Source organism: Corylus avellana, chromosome ca8 (assembly GCF_901000735.1).
Source record: "Corylus avellana chromosome ca8, CavTom2PMs-1.0".
NCBI classification, from domain to species: Eukaryota; Viridiplantae; Streptophyta; class Magnoliopsida; order Fagales; family Betulaceae; genus Corylus; species Corylus avellana.
Genome location: NC_081548.1, coordinates 6847380 through 6862700, shown reverse-complemented (window position 1 = coordinate 6862700; position 15321 = coordinate 6847380). Strand labels below are relative to the sequence as shown.

At 33.5% G+C, this 15321-nt stretch overlaps 1 protein-coding gene and 1 pseudogene across 1 annotated transcript; one reads left to right on the top strand and one right to left on the bottom strand.

The window, feature by feature from the left end:
* The first annotated feature begins 534 nt into the window (after window positions 1-534).
* Window positions 535-4331, top strand: LOC132190790 (disease resistance protein RUN1-like). The gene is made up of 4 exons (XM_059605832.1): window positions 535-1482; window positions 1798-2073; window positions 2181-3098; window positions 3696-4331. The coding sequence occupies exons 1-4, from the start codon at window positions 535-537 to the stop codon at window positions 4329-4331; spliced, it is 2778 nt and encodes a 925-aa protein (XP_059461815.1).
* Window positions 4332-6148: 1817 nt separating this feature from the next.
* Window positions 6149-7195, bottom strand: LOC132190789 (blue copper protein 1b-like; annotated as a pseudogene).
* Between the last annotated feature and the right edge of the window lie 8126 nt (window positions 7196-15321).

The following is a 15321-nucleotide window of genomic DNA, read 5'->3' as shown; positions in this document are numbered from 1 at the left end:
GTTAAAAGTGCAAATGGGTGGATAGTTTAAAGGATTAAAGTATATTTTCCCAAAAAATCTTACTTTGTCAGCTACACTATAGGTTTGAAAAGAGTGTTGCGGAGAACAAAACACTATTCTTTGTCAAGGAATTAAAAGCAAGGATAATTTTTTTTGTCCGTGTGAGAGAGGTTTTGAGTCTATTGGATTTTGGGTTAACATAATTCTATGGTATAAAAATTTAGTTTCTTCAAACTTTGACCCATCAGTATGATAAATGCTAATGAGTTAAGGATAATGGCCAAAACTAATATGTTATAAGTTTTTACATATTCGTGTATATGAAACTTATATTTCGATTCTCTCTTGTATAATGTGACTCTACTTCTTAAAATAATTTCCAGGCATGAAGCAAAGTTTATTAGGAAAATTGTTGAAGAGATTTCAAGAGAATTGAACAACACACACTTGTTTATAGCACTTTACCCAGTTGGAGTAGATTATCATGTTCAAGACATAAATTTTGGGTTAAATGTTGGAGCTAACGATATTCGCATGGTAGGAATCTTGGGAATGGGTGGAATTGGCAAAACAACCATTGCTAAAGCCATTTATAACCATTTTTTTCATGGACTTGAAGGTAAAAGTTATCTTGCAAATGTTAGGGAAACTTCCAAGGAACCTAGGGGTCAGATTCATCTCCAAGAACAACTTCTTTCTGATGTCTTGAAGACAAGCGAGATAAAGATAAGTAGTGTTGATAGAGGAATCAATATGATTAAAGAAAGACTTTGTAATAAAGCAATACTTGTAATACTTGATGATGTAGACCAAATGGAGCAACTGAATGCCATATGTAGGCGTGACTGGTTTGGTTTGGGAAGTAGAATTATTATAACAACGAGAGATGAGCATTTGCTAAAGGAGCTAGAAGTGGATAGTGTATATAGAGTTACAGCAATGAATGACATTGACTCTCTTGAGCTCTTTAGTTGGCATGCCTTTAGGAATAGTTATCCTTTTGAAGATTATACTGATTTGTCAAAAAGTGTCGTTGCTTACTGCGGAGGGTTGCCACTAGCGCTTGAAGTTTTGGGCTCATTTCTTTTCTCTATGAGCACGCTAGAATGGAAAAGTGCATTAGATAAATTGAAGAGGATTCCTCATGAACAAATTCAAAATAAACTTAGAATAAGTTTTGATGGACTAAGCGACAATACTGAAAAGGATATATTCCTTGACATATCATGTTTCTTCATAGGAAAGGATATAGACTATGTTGCAAAAATATTGGATGGCTGTGGTCTTTTTGCAAAGATTGGAATTAGTGTCCTCATTCAGCGGTGTCTTCTTAAAGTTAGTGAGACAAACGAATTTACAATGCATGATTTGTTGCGAGACATGGGAAGAGAAATCGTTCGTGAAAAGCACCCCAACGAACCTGGGAAATGGAGTAGATTATGGCAGCATGAGGATGCATTTGATATATTGACAAAGCACGAGGTAATAAGAACTTTCTCCATTGAAAACATTGAAAGAAAACCAAAGCATTTTTTTTTTCTAAGATATATGTTATTCAGGAAGTAAATGCGTACTAATTCACACTGATCATATGCCTTGAAAGTGTAATCCATATATTTCTTATTTGAAAATAGGAACATTTTTTTTTTCTTTCCTAACATCATTCTATTGTTTTTGTAGTTGCAAACATGATTACATTATATTAAGCAAAGCATAATAAATGAATTGATTAATAAGAAAGATTATGTGATCAGTTTGGATAATCACTTGTCTCATGCAATTCTTGTGTTTTTACAGGGAACAAATGCAGTTGAAGGACTTATTTTAGAATTGACAAGTCTAAGTAAGATGAATTTCAATTCAGAAGCATTTATTATGATGCAAAGACTAAGATTACTCAAACTTGATCACGTACGACTCACTGGAGACTATAAATATCTTTCCAAAGAATTAAGGTGGCTCTGTTGGCATGGATTCCCTCTAAAGTTTCTTCCAAATGACTTTTATCCAAGAAACTTAGTTGTGATTGACTTGCAATATAGCAATCTCAAAAAAGTTTGGGAAAGTCCCAAGGTAAAATAATCAATGATTTATTTATTTATTTATTATTATTAAGTTCTGGGCTCTAATATTATGCTTTCCTTCCTTTTTCATTGGTTGTTTTCTCATTTGTTTAGCAGTTGCTTGAGAAGATGAAAATTTTAAATCTCAGTCACTCTCATTATCTGAGCCAAACCCCTGACTTTTCAAAACTCCCAAATCTAGAGCAATTAATACTTGAAGATTGTACGAGTTTGCTTGAGGTTCACCACTCCATTGGAGATCTTAGTAATCTTGTTTTGGTGAATTTGAAAGATTGCAAATGCCTTAAAAGTTTGCCAAGGAGTTTCTATAAGTTGAAGTCTCTAGAAACTCTCATTCTTTCTGGGTGTTCTAAAATGCACAATTTGGCTGACAACTTGGGGGAGATGGAATCATTGACAACTCTTCTTGCAGACAGAACTGCTATAAGACAAGTGCCTTTTAGTATAGTGCAACTGAAGAATCTCAAATATTTATCTCTATGTGGGTGTAAAGGATCACCGTCTAAGTCATTGCCATCACTCTTTTGGTCTTGGATATCACCAAGGAAAAGTCCTAAGTCAGTCAATCTACTGCCTGCTGCACTACAAGGCTTGAACTCACTAACACACTTATGTCTCTGGGACTACAATTTATTGGATGACGGAATTCCTACTGATCTTTGGAATTTATGTTCTCTTAAAATTTTAGATTTAAGATGCAATAGTTTTGAAAGTCTATCAACAAGCCTAGGTGGTCTTTCGAGGCTTCAAGATCTCAGATTGGATCGTTGTAGAAAGCTTAAATCAATTCCGAATTTACCAACAAGTTTGATTTTTTTAGATGCAAGACACTGCACTGCACTGGAAAGAATGCCGGATCTATCAAAGCTCTCAAATATGAATGGATTGTACCTTACTAACTGTCACAAATTAGTCGAAATTCCAGGTCTGGATAAGCGGTCAAATCCTATTGTATCTGTTGGCATGGAAGGGTGCATGAATCTAACACATACTTTTAAGCAAAGCTTCCTACAGGTACGTGTTTCTCTCTTTATGTCTCTCTTAATTTTTAGGGAAAACTTTACTTTAGACCCCTAAATTATAGCACTTTTTGACAAGCTCCCTAAACTTCAAAATCTTTCAATTTAAACTTCTCTGTCAGATTTTAAATGTTAAAAGAGAGATAATGACATTTAAACCCCTAACTTTTTTATAAAATTTCAAATTGAACCTTAATTTCAAAATTAATTTTTTTTTTTAAAAAAAATTATTATAAAAAAAAAAATCACGGGCCACCTTATGAACCTTTTTTTTTCAAATTTTTTTAATAAAAAGAAAATTGAAGGGTAATTTTGTCTTTTAAAGGGTTTTAAAGGCAAAAATTGACGGATGGGGTAAATTGCATCAAATTGAAAATTCGAGTGAAATTGAGTGGTTTTAAAGTTTGGGGGAATTTGCCAAAACACGCTGTAATTCAGGGCCTAAAGTGAAGTTTCCCCTAATTTAATTTTTGACTAAAATAGAATAATGCGTGGAGTAGGATTTCAACTTAGGACCTCTGTTATGATATCATATTATCTCGTATCACTTAATTAATAATTTAACACACATCATCCTCTGCTGATATAACAGGAATGGGTTATGCGTGGAGTTGGTAGCGTGTTTGGCATTTTCCTCCCCGGCAATAACATCCCCAATTGGTTCACGTATCAGTGTGAGGGACCCTCGGTACATTTTGAAGTACCTACTGTTGATCCCTTGTTGAAAGAGTTTGGTGTATATGTTGTCTATGCATCACGCGTTCAAGTATTATCTTCATATAAAGGTAGCATGTCATTTATCAACCATACCAAGAATACTATTCTGACTAATTTGGCAACAACAAGTGGTGGCCCATTCCCTCTTGGAGATCACCTATTGCTACGCAATATTGTTCTTACCAATGATTTTGAGCATGGTGATGAAGTAGAGGTTCTTGTAGATTGGGGGCCTAAAATCATTGTGAAGAAAATAGGGGTCTATCTAGTATATGAAAGGGTTGTTGATGGAAAAGATGAGGATCATCCCATTGTTGTCAGTGATGATGAGGATGACAATAACAATATAGAAAACAGATGCTCCTTTAAGAGAAAAATGAGATCTCCAAATATGATTGATGATTCACAAACTTCGATGAAAGAGAAAAAGCTCAAAAAGCTTGCTACAGAGGAAAATGACTATTATTTTTACTCTTTTGTGACGAGATCTCAAAAGTTTCAATTTGAGTAGTTGTAAGATATATATATATATTCTTGTCTCACATGTATTGTATAATTATTGAAATATGTCATGCTTCCAAGTGAAGTGATTGTCAACGCAAGTTTCCTCTATAGTCTCCATATGCCATCCATCATGCTAAATTCTCTTAGAAAATAATCTATGTATGTTACAAGCCACAATATGTAAATCCTAACATAGGGGTGTCAAAATTACCAAAATATTTTTTTATCTTTAAAAAAAAAAAAAAAAATGCTGAAGATCGTGTCTCATGAAGTGGAAGCTACTAAATCGAATCACCCTCTCCTTTCCCTTCTCTTGTGTGGACATTAAAAATAAACAAATAATTGACACCTATCCCTTTTCTTTTCTAACAATCCCATTCAGTTTTAACAAACGAGTGCACAAGAAATTCCATACAACTTAAAAGTTTGCAGTTTTAATTATATTCGGGAGACGGTAAAATTTGTATTACCATATTAAAAAAGCAGAGATCATTATGGCCGTGGGATTGTCATTTTGATCATTGTTTGTTGCTTGTGGTAGAAAATTAGAAGAACTATCTTTTAAATGCATGATGGATGTGTCATGGATACTGAATATTTAATAATTGAAAAACCCCCCATTCATATGATCATAGAAGGTCTTTTAATCGATATCCAAGGTGGCCAGTTTTTTTTTTTTTTTCAAAGATAAATGTTATTTTTTCATCGATCTCTCATCTATCTTTCATTCATCTCCATTGGATCTACATATGAATCATGCATACAAATTCAATGGTGAATTTTAAAAAAGAGATGGATAAATAACGAGTGTTGAAGTAATGATTAAGTGATTGAATTTACCTCTTCCTATCAGCTTAAACTTTTGAGATAACTGGTAATTTAACATGGCATCAGAGCAATGGTCCTGTGATCGAACCTTGACTCCATCAAGTCACCCTTCATTTTAATTAAATATTTCACAATAGTTAAGTGATTAAATTTATATCTTATTATCAACTTAAACTTTTGGGATAACTGGTAATTTAACAACGAGTCTCTCTTCCCAATTTGCTAGCATGTGATTAAAATCTTCATGCAGGTGGCCAAAATTTATCTTCATGCTGGTGAACAATTAGGTTATTTAAATTTTATTGAAATTTCTGTAGTACAAGAGAGGAAGGTTGTGGGGTCCACTTGTTTTGAGTAGTGAATCCTAGTCTACGCTCGAGGTTAGAGTAATTTTAGAAATCACTCTTGTATTCCTCTTATGTCACTTTATGAATGGGGTGGCTTTTAAAATCACTATTTAATTAAATTCAATAATAATCAATCACAAGTCCAACAGTGATTTTAGAAGCCATATCATTTTCAGAGTGATACAAGAGGAATACAAGAATGATTTCTAGCATTACTTTCCAAGGTTGCTCAAAGCAGGTGAGCTCTATAGCCTCCTCTAAAATTTGGACAACAAAATTATAGTGGATCCTCATCTTTTAAATAAAGCCTAAAAGCACAAACTTGTAGGTATTAGCATTCTTGTCCTATAAACAATCAAATTGTGTTTGAGTTGATAAAATGCCAAAACTACTATTAAAGGCCATTTCCACCCCCTCTTTATAATGTTAAATTGCCTAAACCCCACCTGCTGTTTGCAAGATAATTTAACAAATATGCTCAAACATAGTATTTGGTACAAATATAGAGCACAAATGGTTTATATTTCAGAACATACATACTACTATAAATCAATAAATTTAGATCCAATACAATGCAAACAATTAATGAATTCAATACACTCCACAAACATGAAAGGAGAATTTTAACTATAGTACTATTGATCTAACTTTAAACCATGACCATGGCAAGGATACCAAAAACAACCATCATCCACTCATAATATATAGGTTTAACGCATTCCTTGGCTGCTGAAACAGGAGAAGGTGCTAGAGACACTATCTGAGGCAGCATTGTTATGGCAAGTTTTTGGTTTCCATTCTCACAATGTTTGGCAACACCACAAATATACCATTTTCTTCCTGAGGTTGCTAGTGTAATCACATCATTTCCACTAATCAGGGCCTCAGTTCCCAATGGTGCAACACATTGTTGGAAGCCAGTTCCATTGACTTTAAGAACATTATGAACTCCCTCTTTATTCTTGAAAACTGCACCAAAAAGTTAATTCTTCCATCATCAATCAAACTTAAAATAAATACATTTACAATATTATTTTTGAAAACTCAATAAGAAACAAAAATGATCCACTAACAACCCCTTAAAAACAAGATAGCCTCAAAGTTGAGTAATGCTATGTATCAAAATCCGAATGAAAATGATTTTCCTATACAAAAATTGGAGTAATGCTATGGGAGTGGTTCCCTGTCCACTTTTTGTAAAGGAAAAAACTTTCTATTCAAATGAGATATAATCAATACTTTAACGTTCATCCTTACGTGTGGTCTCAAACTCTTTTCTAATAGGTGAGACACAACACCTAAAATATTTAATTAAATTAGAGTGAATTGACGAAATCAAAATTCAAACTCAAGACCTATGGCTTTGTTATCATGTTAAATCTCCACTTATTCTAAAAGTTTAACCTGATAGGAACATGTAAATTTAATCAATACTTTAACAAAGTATTGATCTAAAAACAAACGTGGGCAAATAAAACTAAAAAATTATATAAAAAATATGGTAAGTACAAAAAGTTTATAGAGTTAATTTACCAAGAGTGTCACCGACATGAAACTCCTTTCCTTAAGCCCAAGCTTGGGAGTCAAAGTTAATGGTCCAACCCTTGTCATCACCAACCACAAATTCTATGGCCAAAATTGAAGGGACAAGAATTGCTATGATTGCAAGGATGAAGAAATATTGGGAAGATGCCATTGATTCTCTTTATTGTGTTGGTCTCAAGAACTAGAAATGGTGGGTATTTATAAGTCAAAGATCTCACATCTTGACCGTTTATGGATGGCAATGCCAAATGGCACAATTCATTTAATTTGTTGGAGTTGTTCAAGAGCTAGGCCTTTTCTTTTACATTTTGGATTGCTTGCCAGCTTTTAACTTTGAGATTATTGCCGCCGTTTTGTGTTAAATATTAGTTAAGGGCTGTGATTGCGTTTGATGAGTCTAAAAGTACTTTTAACACTTAAAAAGCCCGTTTGAAGAAAAAAGTATTTATTTAGTAAAAAAATTAAAAGCGCTTTTAAGTGTCCAAAAAACACTTTTGGCAAAAGTTTAAAAATGAAGCTTTTGCCCAAAAATACTTTTTGACTTAAAAGCTCTATTTCTCAAATGCAATCTCAAACATGCTCTAAATATAAAATTTTAATTTTTTGGACAAGTGGTGATCATTTAGTGTGATATTAGAATAAAACAAAGATCGATCATGAGTTCGAATCTTAACTTTGTGTGCTTTCTTATATTTTAATTATATATTTTACGTGTTGTGAGAGTTTGAACTCATATGTGAATGGATTGAAAAATTATTAATTATATAATTGAATTTACCACTTCTTATATGTTTAAGCTTTAGAAATAATTAATATTTAACACAACAATGTTAGAGGATATTATGGGATTTGATTGAAGACATTTAATTGTAATTGATAATGATTTGATTTTATTGATTCGATTGTAATCATATTTAATTATCATACATACCTATCTCATTTTTCCTATAAATATGAGTATTTTGTAATGTATAAGAGCGAAATTCCTTAGGGCTTTAATGGTCATATAATCTTTACATATTTTTCTATTTTTTTTTCATTTAAATTTCTTTATATTGTCTTTTTTGTTACAGCTAGACGAATCGATGTTGCTAAGATTAATGCATGGATGGGAGTGTGTTTCTCAGTTTCTTTAATTTGGTTTATAGTTTGTACATAAGTTTGCATTATGTGTCCTCAAGGGATAGCTCAATCGGTTGGGGACCACATTTTATGAAGCGGTGGTCACTAGTTCGAATCCCCCTCCTCCTTCTTATATGGACATGCCAAAAAAAAAAAAAGTTTGCATTATGTGATAATTAGGATATTTTATATTAAGAAAAATGTATAATAAGTCCCTGAGTCAACCCTTCAAAATTTAAAAATCATTAAGTTTTTTTTTTTCGAAAATCTACTTCCTAGGTCAATCGAAATGACAATAAAATTCCTATTGTCAAATTTTTTTAACAGCCGTTAGTCCCAATCAGAACGCACCGTTTCACCTCATTAAAATATTAATTTTAAAAAAAATTAAAATTAAAGATAATTCCAAAGAGATCGTAAAAATTTCCCAGATCTGGATTGAAGGCGGTGTTGGATCATTGGGTGGAGGAGGTAAAGATGCAGTTGGTGGAATGGCTCGAGGGGGAGGTGGGGATGTCACCGGAGGTGTAAGGGATGCTTGCAGAGGAGAGCCTCCTAGTGGTGGTGGCGGCGAAGATAAAACTGGAGGGGGTTGATGGTGGGGGTCATGCTGGTGGTGATGGTGGTGGTGAAGTTGATGGTGGGGGTGAAGTTGGCAGAGAAGATTGTGGTGAGGTTGGAGGTGGTGTTAATACCGGTGGGGGTGAAGCTAGCAGGGATGGAGGAAGAGCAACAGGGACTACCGGTGAAGGAGACTGAGGAGCTACAGTTGAAGGGGTTGAAGGGGATGAAGGCGCTGGAGTGTCAGTAGTCTGAGTAGGAGTAGTTGAAGAATTCGACGGAGCAGGGGATGAAGGTGGTGTTGGTGAGGTGACAGAGGAAGTTGGTGAATTCGCAGAGAAGAGGAGGGAGGGGTTGTGGAACTGGAGGCCATCTTCCTATGAATCTCTCCTAAAAACGACAATGCACTACTACAGTTCCATTGTCATATTTGAATGATTAGAGTAATCACAAACATCCAAACCTCCAATTTTTCCTCAAAACAATACATCATTACAGAGCGCAATCCAATGCCAAAAAAGGTCTTCCTCAAATCAAACAAAGTAAAAAACACTCAAATTTTCTCAGTATTGACAACCCCAGAAAAAACCCAATTCAATCAAACCAGGCGCTACCAATCTACCAGAATCCCTTCTTTAGATGTGCAATTTTGATGTAATTCCCTTTCTGAGAAGGGCTATTGAAATTGGGCTCCTGAGTCCTGTGTATGAGAATCCAACATCTTAAGAGACAATGTTATGCATGCCTCTGCTAATGTGTTTTAGCCGTCTTATACATGTTGGAATCTTTTGAAGCCTGTGGAATCTTTTTAAACCTTTCTGATGCTTGCTGTAATTCTCCTTGCCCTCTGTTTATTCGTGAGGATAGCTATGGGGCTATTCCATGGTTGGTCTATCTATACCTTAATCTGGCCCGAAAACGCTTTTTCCATTACCTTTACAAGTGACTGCTCTGCTTCTGCTGTACGAATTGCGGACCCTTTTGTTCAAGTTAGAATCTAAGATCTGATCAACTTTCTCTCTACTTGGGCAAATGTTAGCTTGGCTCTGAGGGAAACAACCAGATTCTCCAAACGTTGACATCTGACAAGCTGAAAAAAATCCCATATACCAAAAATAGAAAGAAAAAAAATGACTAAGCAAAACCCATTCAGAAAATCCTTCTACCAACAAAACACAGACCGAGAAACCAAAAACTTTGAGCAATGATCAGATCGACAACAGTCTCGTTTTCTCCCTTTGGTAATCACAGTAGAGACCCTGAAATTGTAAAGATAAAAGACCATCAAGATATAATAACAAGAATGAGCAGTAAAATTCTCTTTTTCTTGTTCTTCAACCTGAGAAATCAATTTGAAGGCAAGAAGTCACCAACTGGAAATCTACCTAAGAAATCAATTGTTCTTCAATAACTGGAGAAGGCACCATTGACGCCAAACCACCATTGATGTTGCCGGAGATATTCGAGAGCTGGGGTGTGTTCGCCGGGGTTGGGGCAAGTCTTGTCGGTGAGTTGACAAAAGATTAAATTTTTTTAGATTTAAATTTTAAAATTAAATTAATAAAAATTTAATATTTTAATGAGGTGAAACGGTGCGTTTTGATTAGGACTAACGGCTGTTAAAAAATTTTGACGGTAGGAATTTTATTGTCATTTCAATTGACCCAAGAAGTAAATTTTCGAAAAAAAAAAAAATCTAAAGATTTTTAAATTTTGAAGGGTTGACTCAGGGACTTATTATACATTTTTCTTTTATATTATTATTAAACTATTGATTAAATTATTAAGTTTACATTATGTAATGATTATGAGATTTTATAGGATTAATAACTTTTTAGTACTTAGGTTTTAAATCGTATCATAAATGGTACCTGACTTATGGATAAAGACCAATTTAATACTTTCGTCACATTTCATCAACCAAACTAATTTCAGCCACCCCATTCCGGCCCTAGAGCCACCCTCAATGGCCTGAATGGGGGTGGCCGACCACCCCATATTTGTCTTTTTCTTTTTTTAAGTTTTGATTTTTTTAATTTTTTTAATTAGTTTTATAATTTTTTTATTTTTGTTAGGACACGTGGCATTTTTGGTTATAACACATCAGTTCATTAGTTTGATTGACGGAATGGTGACGGATGTACTAAACCGGTATTTACCCATAAGTTAGGTATCATCTGTACTTCAAATTAAAACTTAAGTGGAAAAAAATAAAAAATAAAAAGTGAAAACTTAAGTACTAAAAAAGGTATTGACGTTATTTTATATTATTATTAAACTATTGATTAAATGATTAAGTTTGCATTATTTGAAACTTAACTTTGTGTTGACGGTCCGTGAATAGGTTGCTATAAAATGAGAAGATGAGCTTTTGAGAATCACCTGTTTGACTGTTTCAAATCTAGATCTATATTAAATTCCATTTAAAAAAAAAAAAAATCTATATTAAATTCACAAGAAAATGAAGCATAGAATAATATGACCATTAATATCACGGTCCTCTACATTCAAGGGAAATGGAGAGATCCATTCCATGGTTAAAATTAAATTGGTGAAACTTTACTTATACTTCGTGAAGTAATTCGAAGTTTAAAAATTTGCAATGTCAATATCCTATGTTTAACCCTTTTTAATTTCATCCATTTTTTAGTTAAAATGTCCACAATACCCCTTTTATAAAAAATAAATAAATAACCTTGGACCCAACCACAACTTGTCCGTGGGTTTGGACTGAACTTTATTTGTTCATTCATTAAGAAAATGGAAGCTAAGCAATACTAAAAGTTATTCTTGTGTCACTCAAAAAATGATGTGGAGTGACATAAGAGTGAGTTTTAGAATTACTCCCCAAAGCAGGATTCGATCTATTATGAATGTGGGAATTAGAGGTTAAGGACTATTTTATGAATAATATTAGAAACCGCATTTTTATTCTCTTTTGATATTTTTTCAAAGTTGATGTGACTTTTAAGATTACCATTAGATCAAATTCAATAGTAATCCATCACAAATTCAATGATAATTTTAAAAGGCACATCAATTTTGTAAGGATAAAAAAGATCCCTAACATTTCTCATATTTTATAGTAATTGTTTTTTGTTTTTGTTTTTGTTTTTCCGAAATAATCAATCTTACTTTTTGCTTAGAAGGCAATCTTCGATTCTTCACTACTACTAGCTACTGCAAGCAGGGCTGAGCGTCAATCGGTAATGTCATTTTTGGTAGAAATTTTTTTTTTTTTCCTTTCAAAAAAGTAAAAAATTTCACCGACTTATTCTACCAATTTCTTTTATCGACACCGAATGGCAATCGATAAAGTCAGTTCGGTAATGTCAGTATGTGGAAAAATGGAAAATTTGTCTGTAAAGTCGGTCTGTGAAGTCAATTCGGTTAGAAAAACCTCTTCCGCCTACCGTACTGAAAAATTCGGAATAGAAAAAAATCATGCCGCCTCTCGTCCGTCATCTAGTTGGTCACGGTCGGTGTCTGTTGAAAGTCGATCGGTTAGCGGTTAGTCGGTGAATTTGTTCGGCCCTAACTGCAAGTGCATCGTGCTTGCAGTAAGCACTACAACTATAAGCAAGTTGCAAGGAATGTCTTGGATCAACCAACATATCTTTTACACATCGTATCATTTCGACAAAGGATAAACATCATTATCCATCACATCTTTTACTCATCTAAGAATAGTGAATGGATGAATCCACTATTAAATTTGTGTGTGACCCACCAAGAAAAATGATATAATTCATTCATTTTTCAACCATCTTTTGACTATCTCTATAGTGAATGGATGAATCCACCATTAAATTTATATGGGATCTATATGAGTTCACAAATCTAATGATTGATCTATTGAATTTGTAGGATTAAGACGGGAAAAATATGGAAAAAAAATATTGACGTGAATCATTTCTTGACGTAGGACGATATTTACCTATATTTTCGCTAAAAACAAAAATAAGGAAAATATCAAAAATAATATCACAGCAGCGCCGCTTGATCAAAATTTTACCGGTTCTCAGACAATGGAAATGCAAAAGGAAAAATTGTCACTATTTCCGTTGATTGTCAATTTTATATTAAGATTTTATTTATTTTATTAGGATTTTATTAATTTGTAGAAGATTTTTATTTGATTTGGATTTTATTTCCTTTCCATAATAGGATTAGATTTACTTTAATTATTTCCTTTCCTTATTATTATGATTATGTTTACTATTGCTATTAGGATTAGGCTTACTTTCTCCAGAAGTATTTCTCTTCGGTAAATATGCTACTTTGTAATGTAAAACAGAGACTTAAATTAATTATTAGAAAATCAGAGAAATTCTCTCAAAACTCTGTGGAGTTTGTGTTCTTTTCTCAACCTGCGGGTTTGAGCTTATCTTTGAGTAAAAGACGAAGACGCTTCTCCTTGCAAAATTAAAGACGTTGCTATTTGATTAATTACTTTAGTCTTCCACTACGTCGTTTCTCCTTCACAAATTTGAGTGGTCCAAATGTAAAACAACTTGCAATTAAAGACACCTACTAATAACTCAAATACTCTAGAGACAAAATTACGAATGGGCATCAAGTTCTAAGCATAGAGGGAGATGCACCTTGTTTTCTTTGTATTTTCATTTCGGATTAGGCATCAACCACCATAATGCTACCGAGGGTATACATCAGTAATAGATGCTTCATCAACAGACATGGGCAATGATTTGCTTCCAGATTGGTCCAACTTTGTCTCATTTGATTGCATGTTTTGCTCTCCTACACTGCTAAAGAAATATGCTGGTTCTTTAGGTGACATCAGAGGAATCGAGTAACTGTTTAACATGAGAACTATGGATTCTGTTGTTGGCCTATCAATTGGATCATTTTGTATAGATAGTAAGCCAAAATGGAGACATTTAATGACTTCATCTCTCGAGTAAGAGTCTCCCAATGTCGGATCCATCAAATCCAAGGGCATTCCATCCCTCCAAAGTTTCCAAGCCTGCGTCAATTGGTTAAGTAATATTACAAAAATATCACTTGTCTCCCCCAACACAAATGTGATGATGATTGTATCAGCATAGGAAAAAAAATTAGAACATTTGGCTCACACAGTCACACTACTCACATGGCTCAAAAGGTGTCTAGTGGTACCATCCGATTGATTAAAAGAATTGATCTTCTTTCTACTTATAATCTCAAGAATTAAGACACCAAAGCTATATACATCTGACTTTACAGAGAATTGTCCATGCATGGCATACTCTAGAGACATGTAACCACTACAAACCAGCACCATTAATACAAAAATGTGAGCCATAAGACATGCATGCTCACTTGTGTTACATAAACAATGTAATGCACGTAACATTACTTATAATGTGCCGGCAATCCTATGAGTCTTTCCTCGAGTTTGATCAATTCCAAAATAACTAATATAAAAAAATAAATAAAAATAAAAAAATAAATAAAAGCTTCAATAAGCTTTTTTAGCCAAAAATATACTCCAAAATAACTAATTTTTAATAAGCTATTTTAGGCTTTAGCCCAACAAAACGTATTTGGGCCTCCAAAACAATTAATTTTTGGCTCAATTAGCAAACCAATTAAAAGCCTAATAAGAAGCTCACAAAAATCCGATTTAACCGACCGGTTAATCGATTACCGATATGACCGATAATTTTTGGTAACATTTCTTATCGGTCGGTAATCGGTTAAGATTTGGTTAACCGATAGCTTATTGGTCAGTAACTGGTAAGCCCATTAACCGGACCGATATGACCGATACCAGCCCTACTGAGAGTTTTCATGAAGATAAATAATTACTCGAGGAACCCTCTTTAATAATTTTGTAACGTGTTGGCCAACCCAGTTGTTTTTGTCTTTCAATGTCTATATTTACACCAAAATTCAATATTCACATTATAATCATGAACTAAAGTCAATTATATATCAAAATAATTCAATTAATCAAGAAAATAAAATTTATTTTGTTCTACTCTTGTAAGTTCTACAACACCCAATGAATTTTTTTAATAGTTAATCGAATTGTTAATTGAGCCTTTCTTGAATGAAAAATTCATGTCTAATTTTATATGACATACAAAAAAAATTAGATATATGCCTGTAAGTGACAAACCATATAGAAAATAGTCGAGACTTTTGTTCTGCACAAATTCGTAGACAAGTATCTTTTCTTCTCTTTCCAAGCAAAATCCCAATAGCCTTACAAGATTTCTATGTTGAAGTTTGGCAACGACTACAACCTCATTTTTAAATTCTCCTGCTCCTTGTCCAGACTTTTTTGATAACCTCGATCTTTACTGCTATTTCTTGACCATTAGAAAGTATCCTAGCAATGTTTTCTTCATTGTTTGGTATAATATTAATTATATCTTAGAAGTTTGGCATGATACGAAGTAACTTTATCAAAATTGAATGCTAAGGTATTTTTGTACATCCCCATTAAGGATGTTTTGGCAACCTTCTCTCACAGTTTCTTTGAAGATTAACTTTGATGGTTGCTACTAATGCTTCTTTTTCAGCCACTCCTAAGCAACTCATTGGGTGAAATCATCTCAGCATTGACCAACAAACTTCATTCCACTT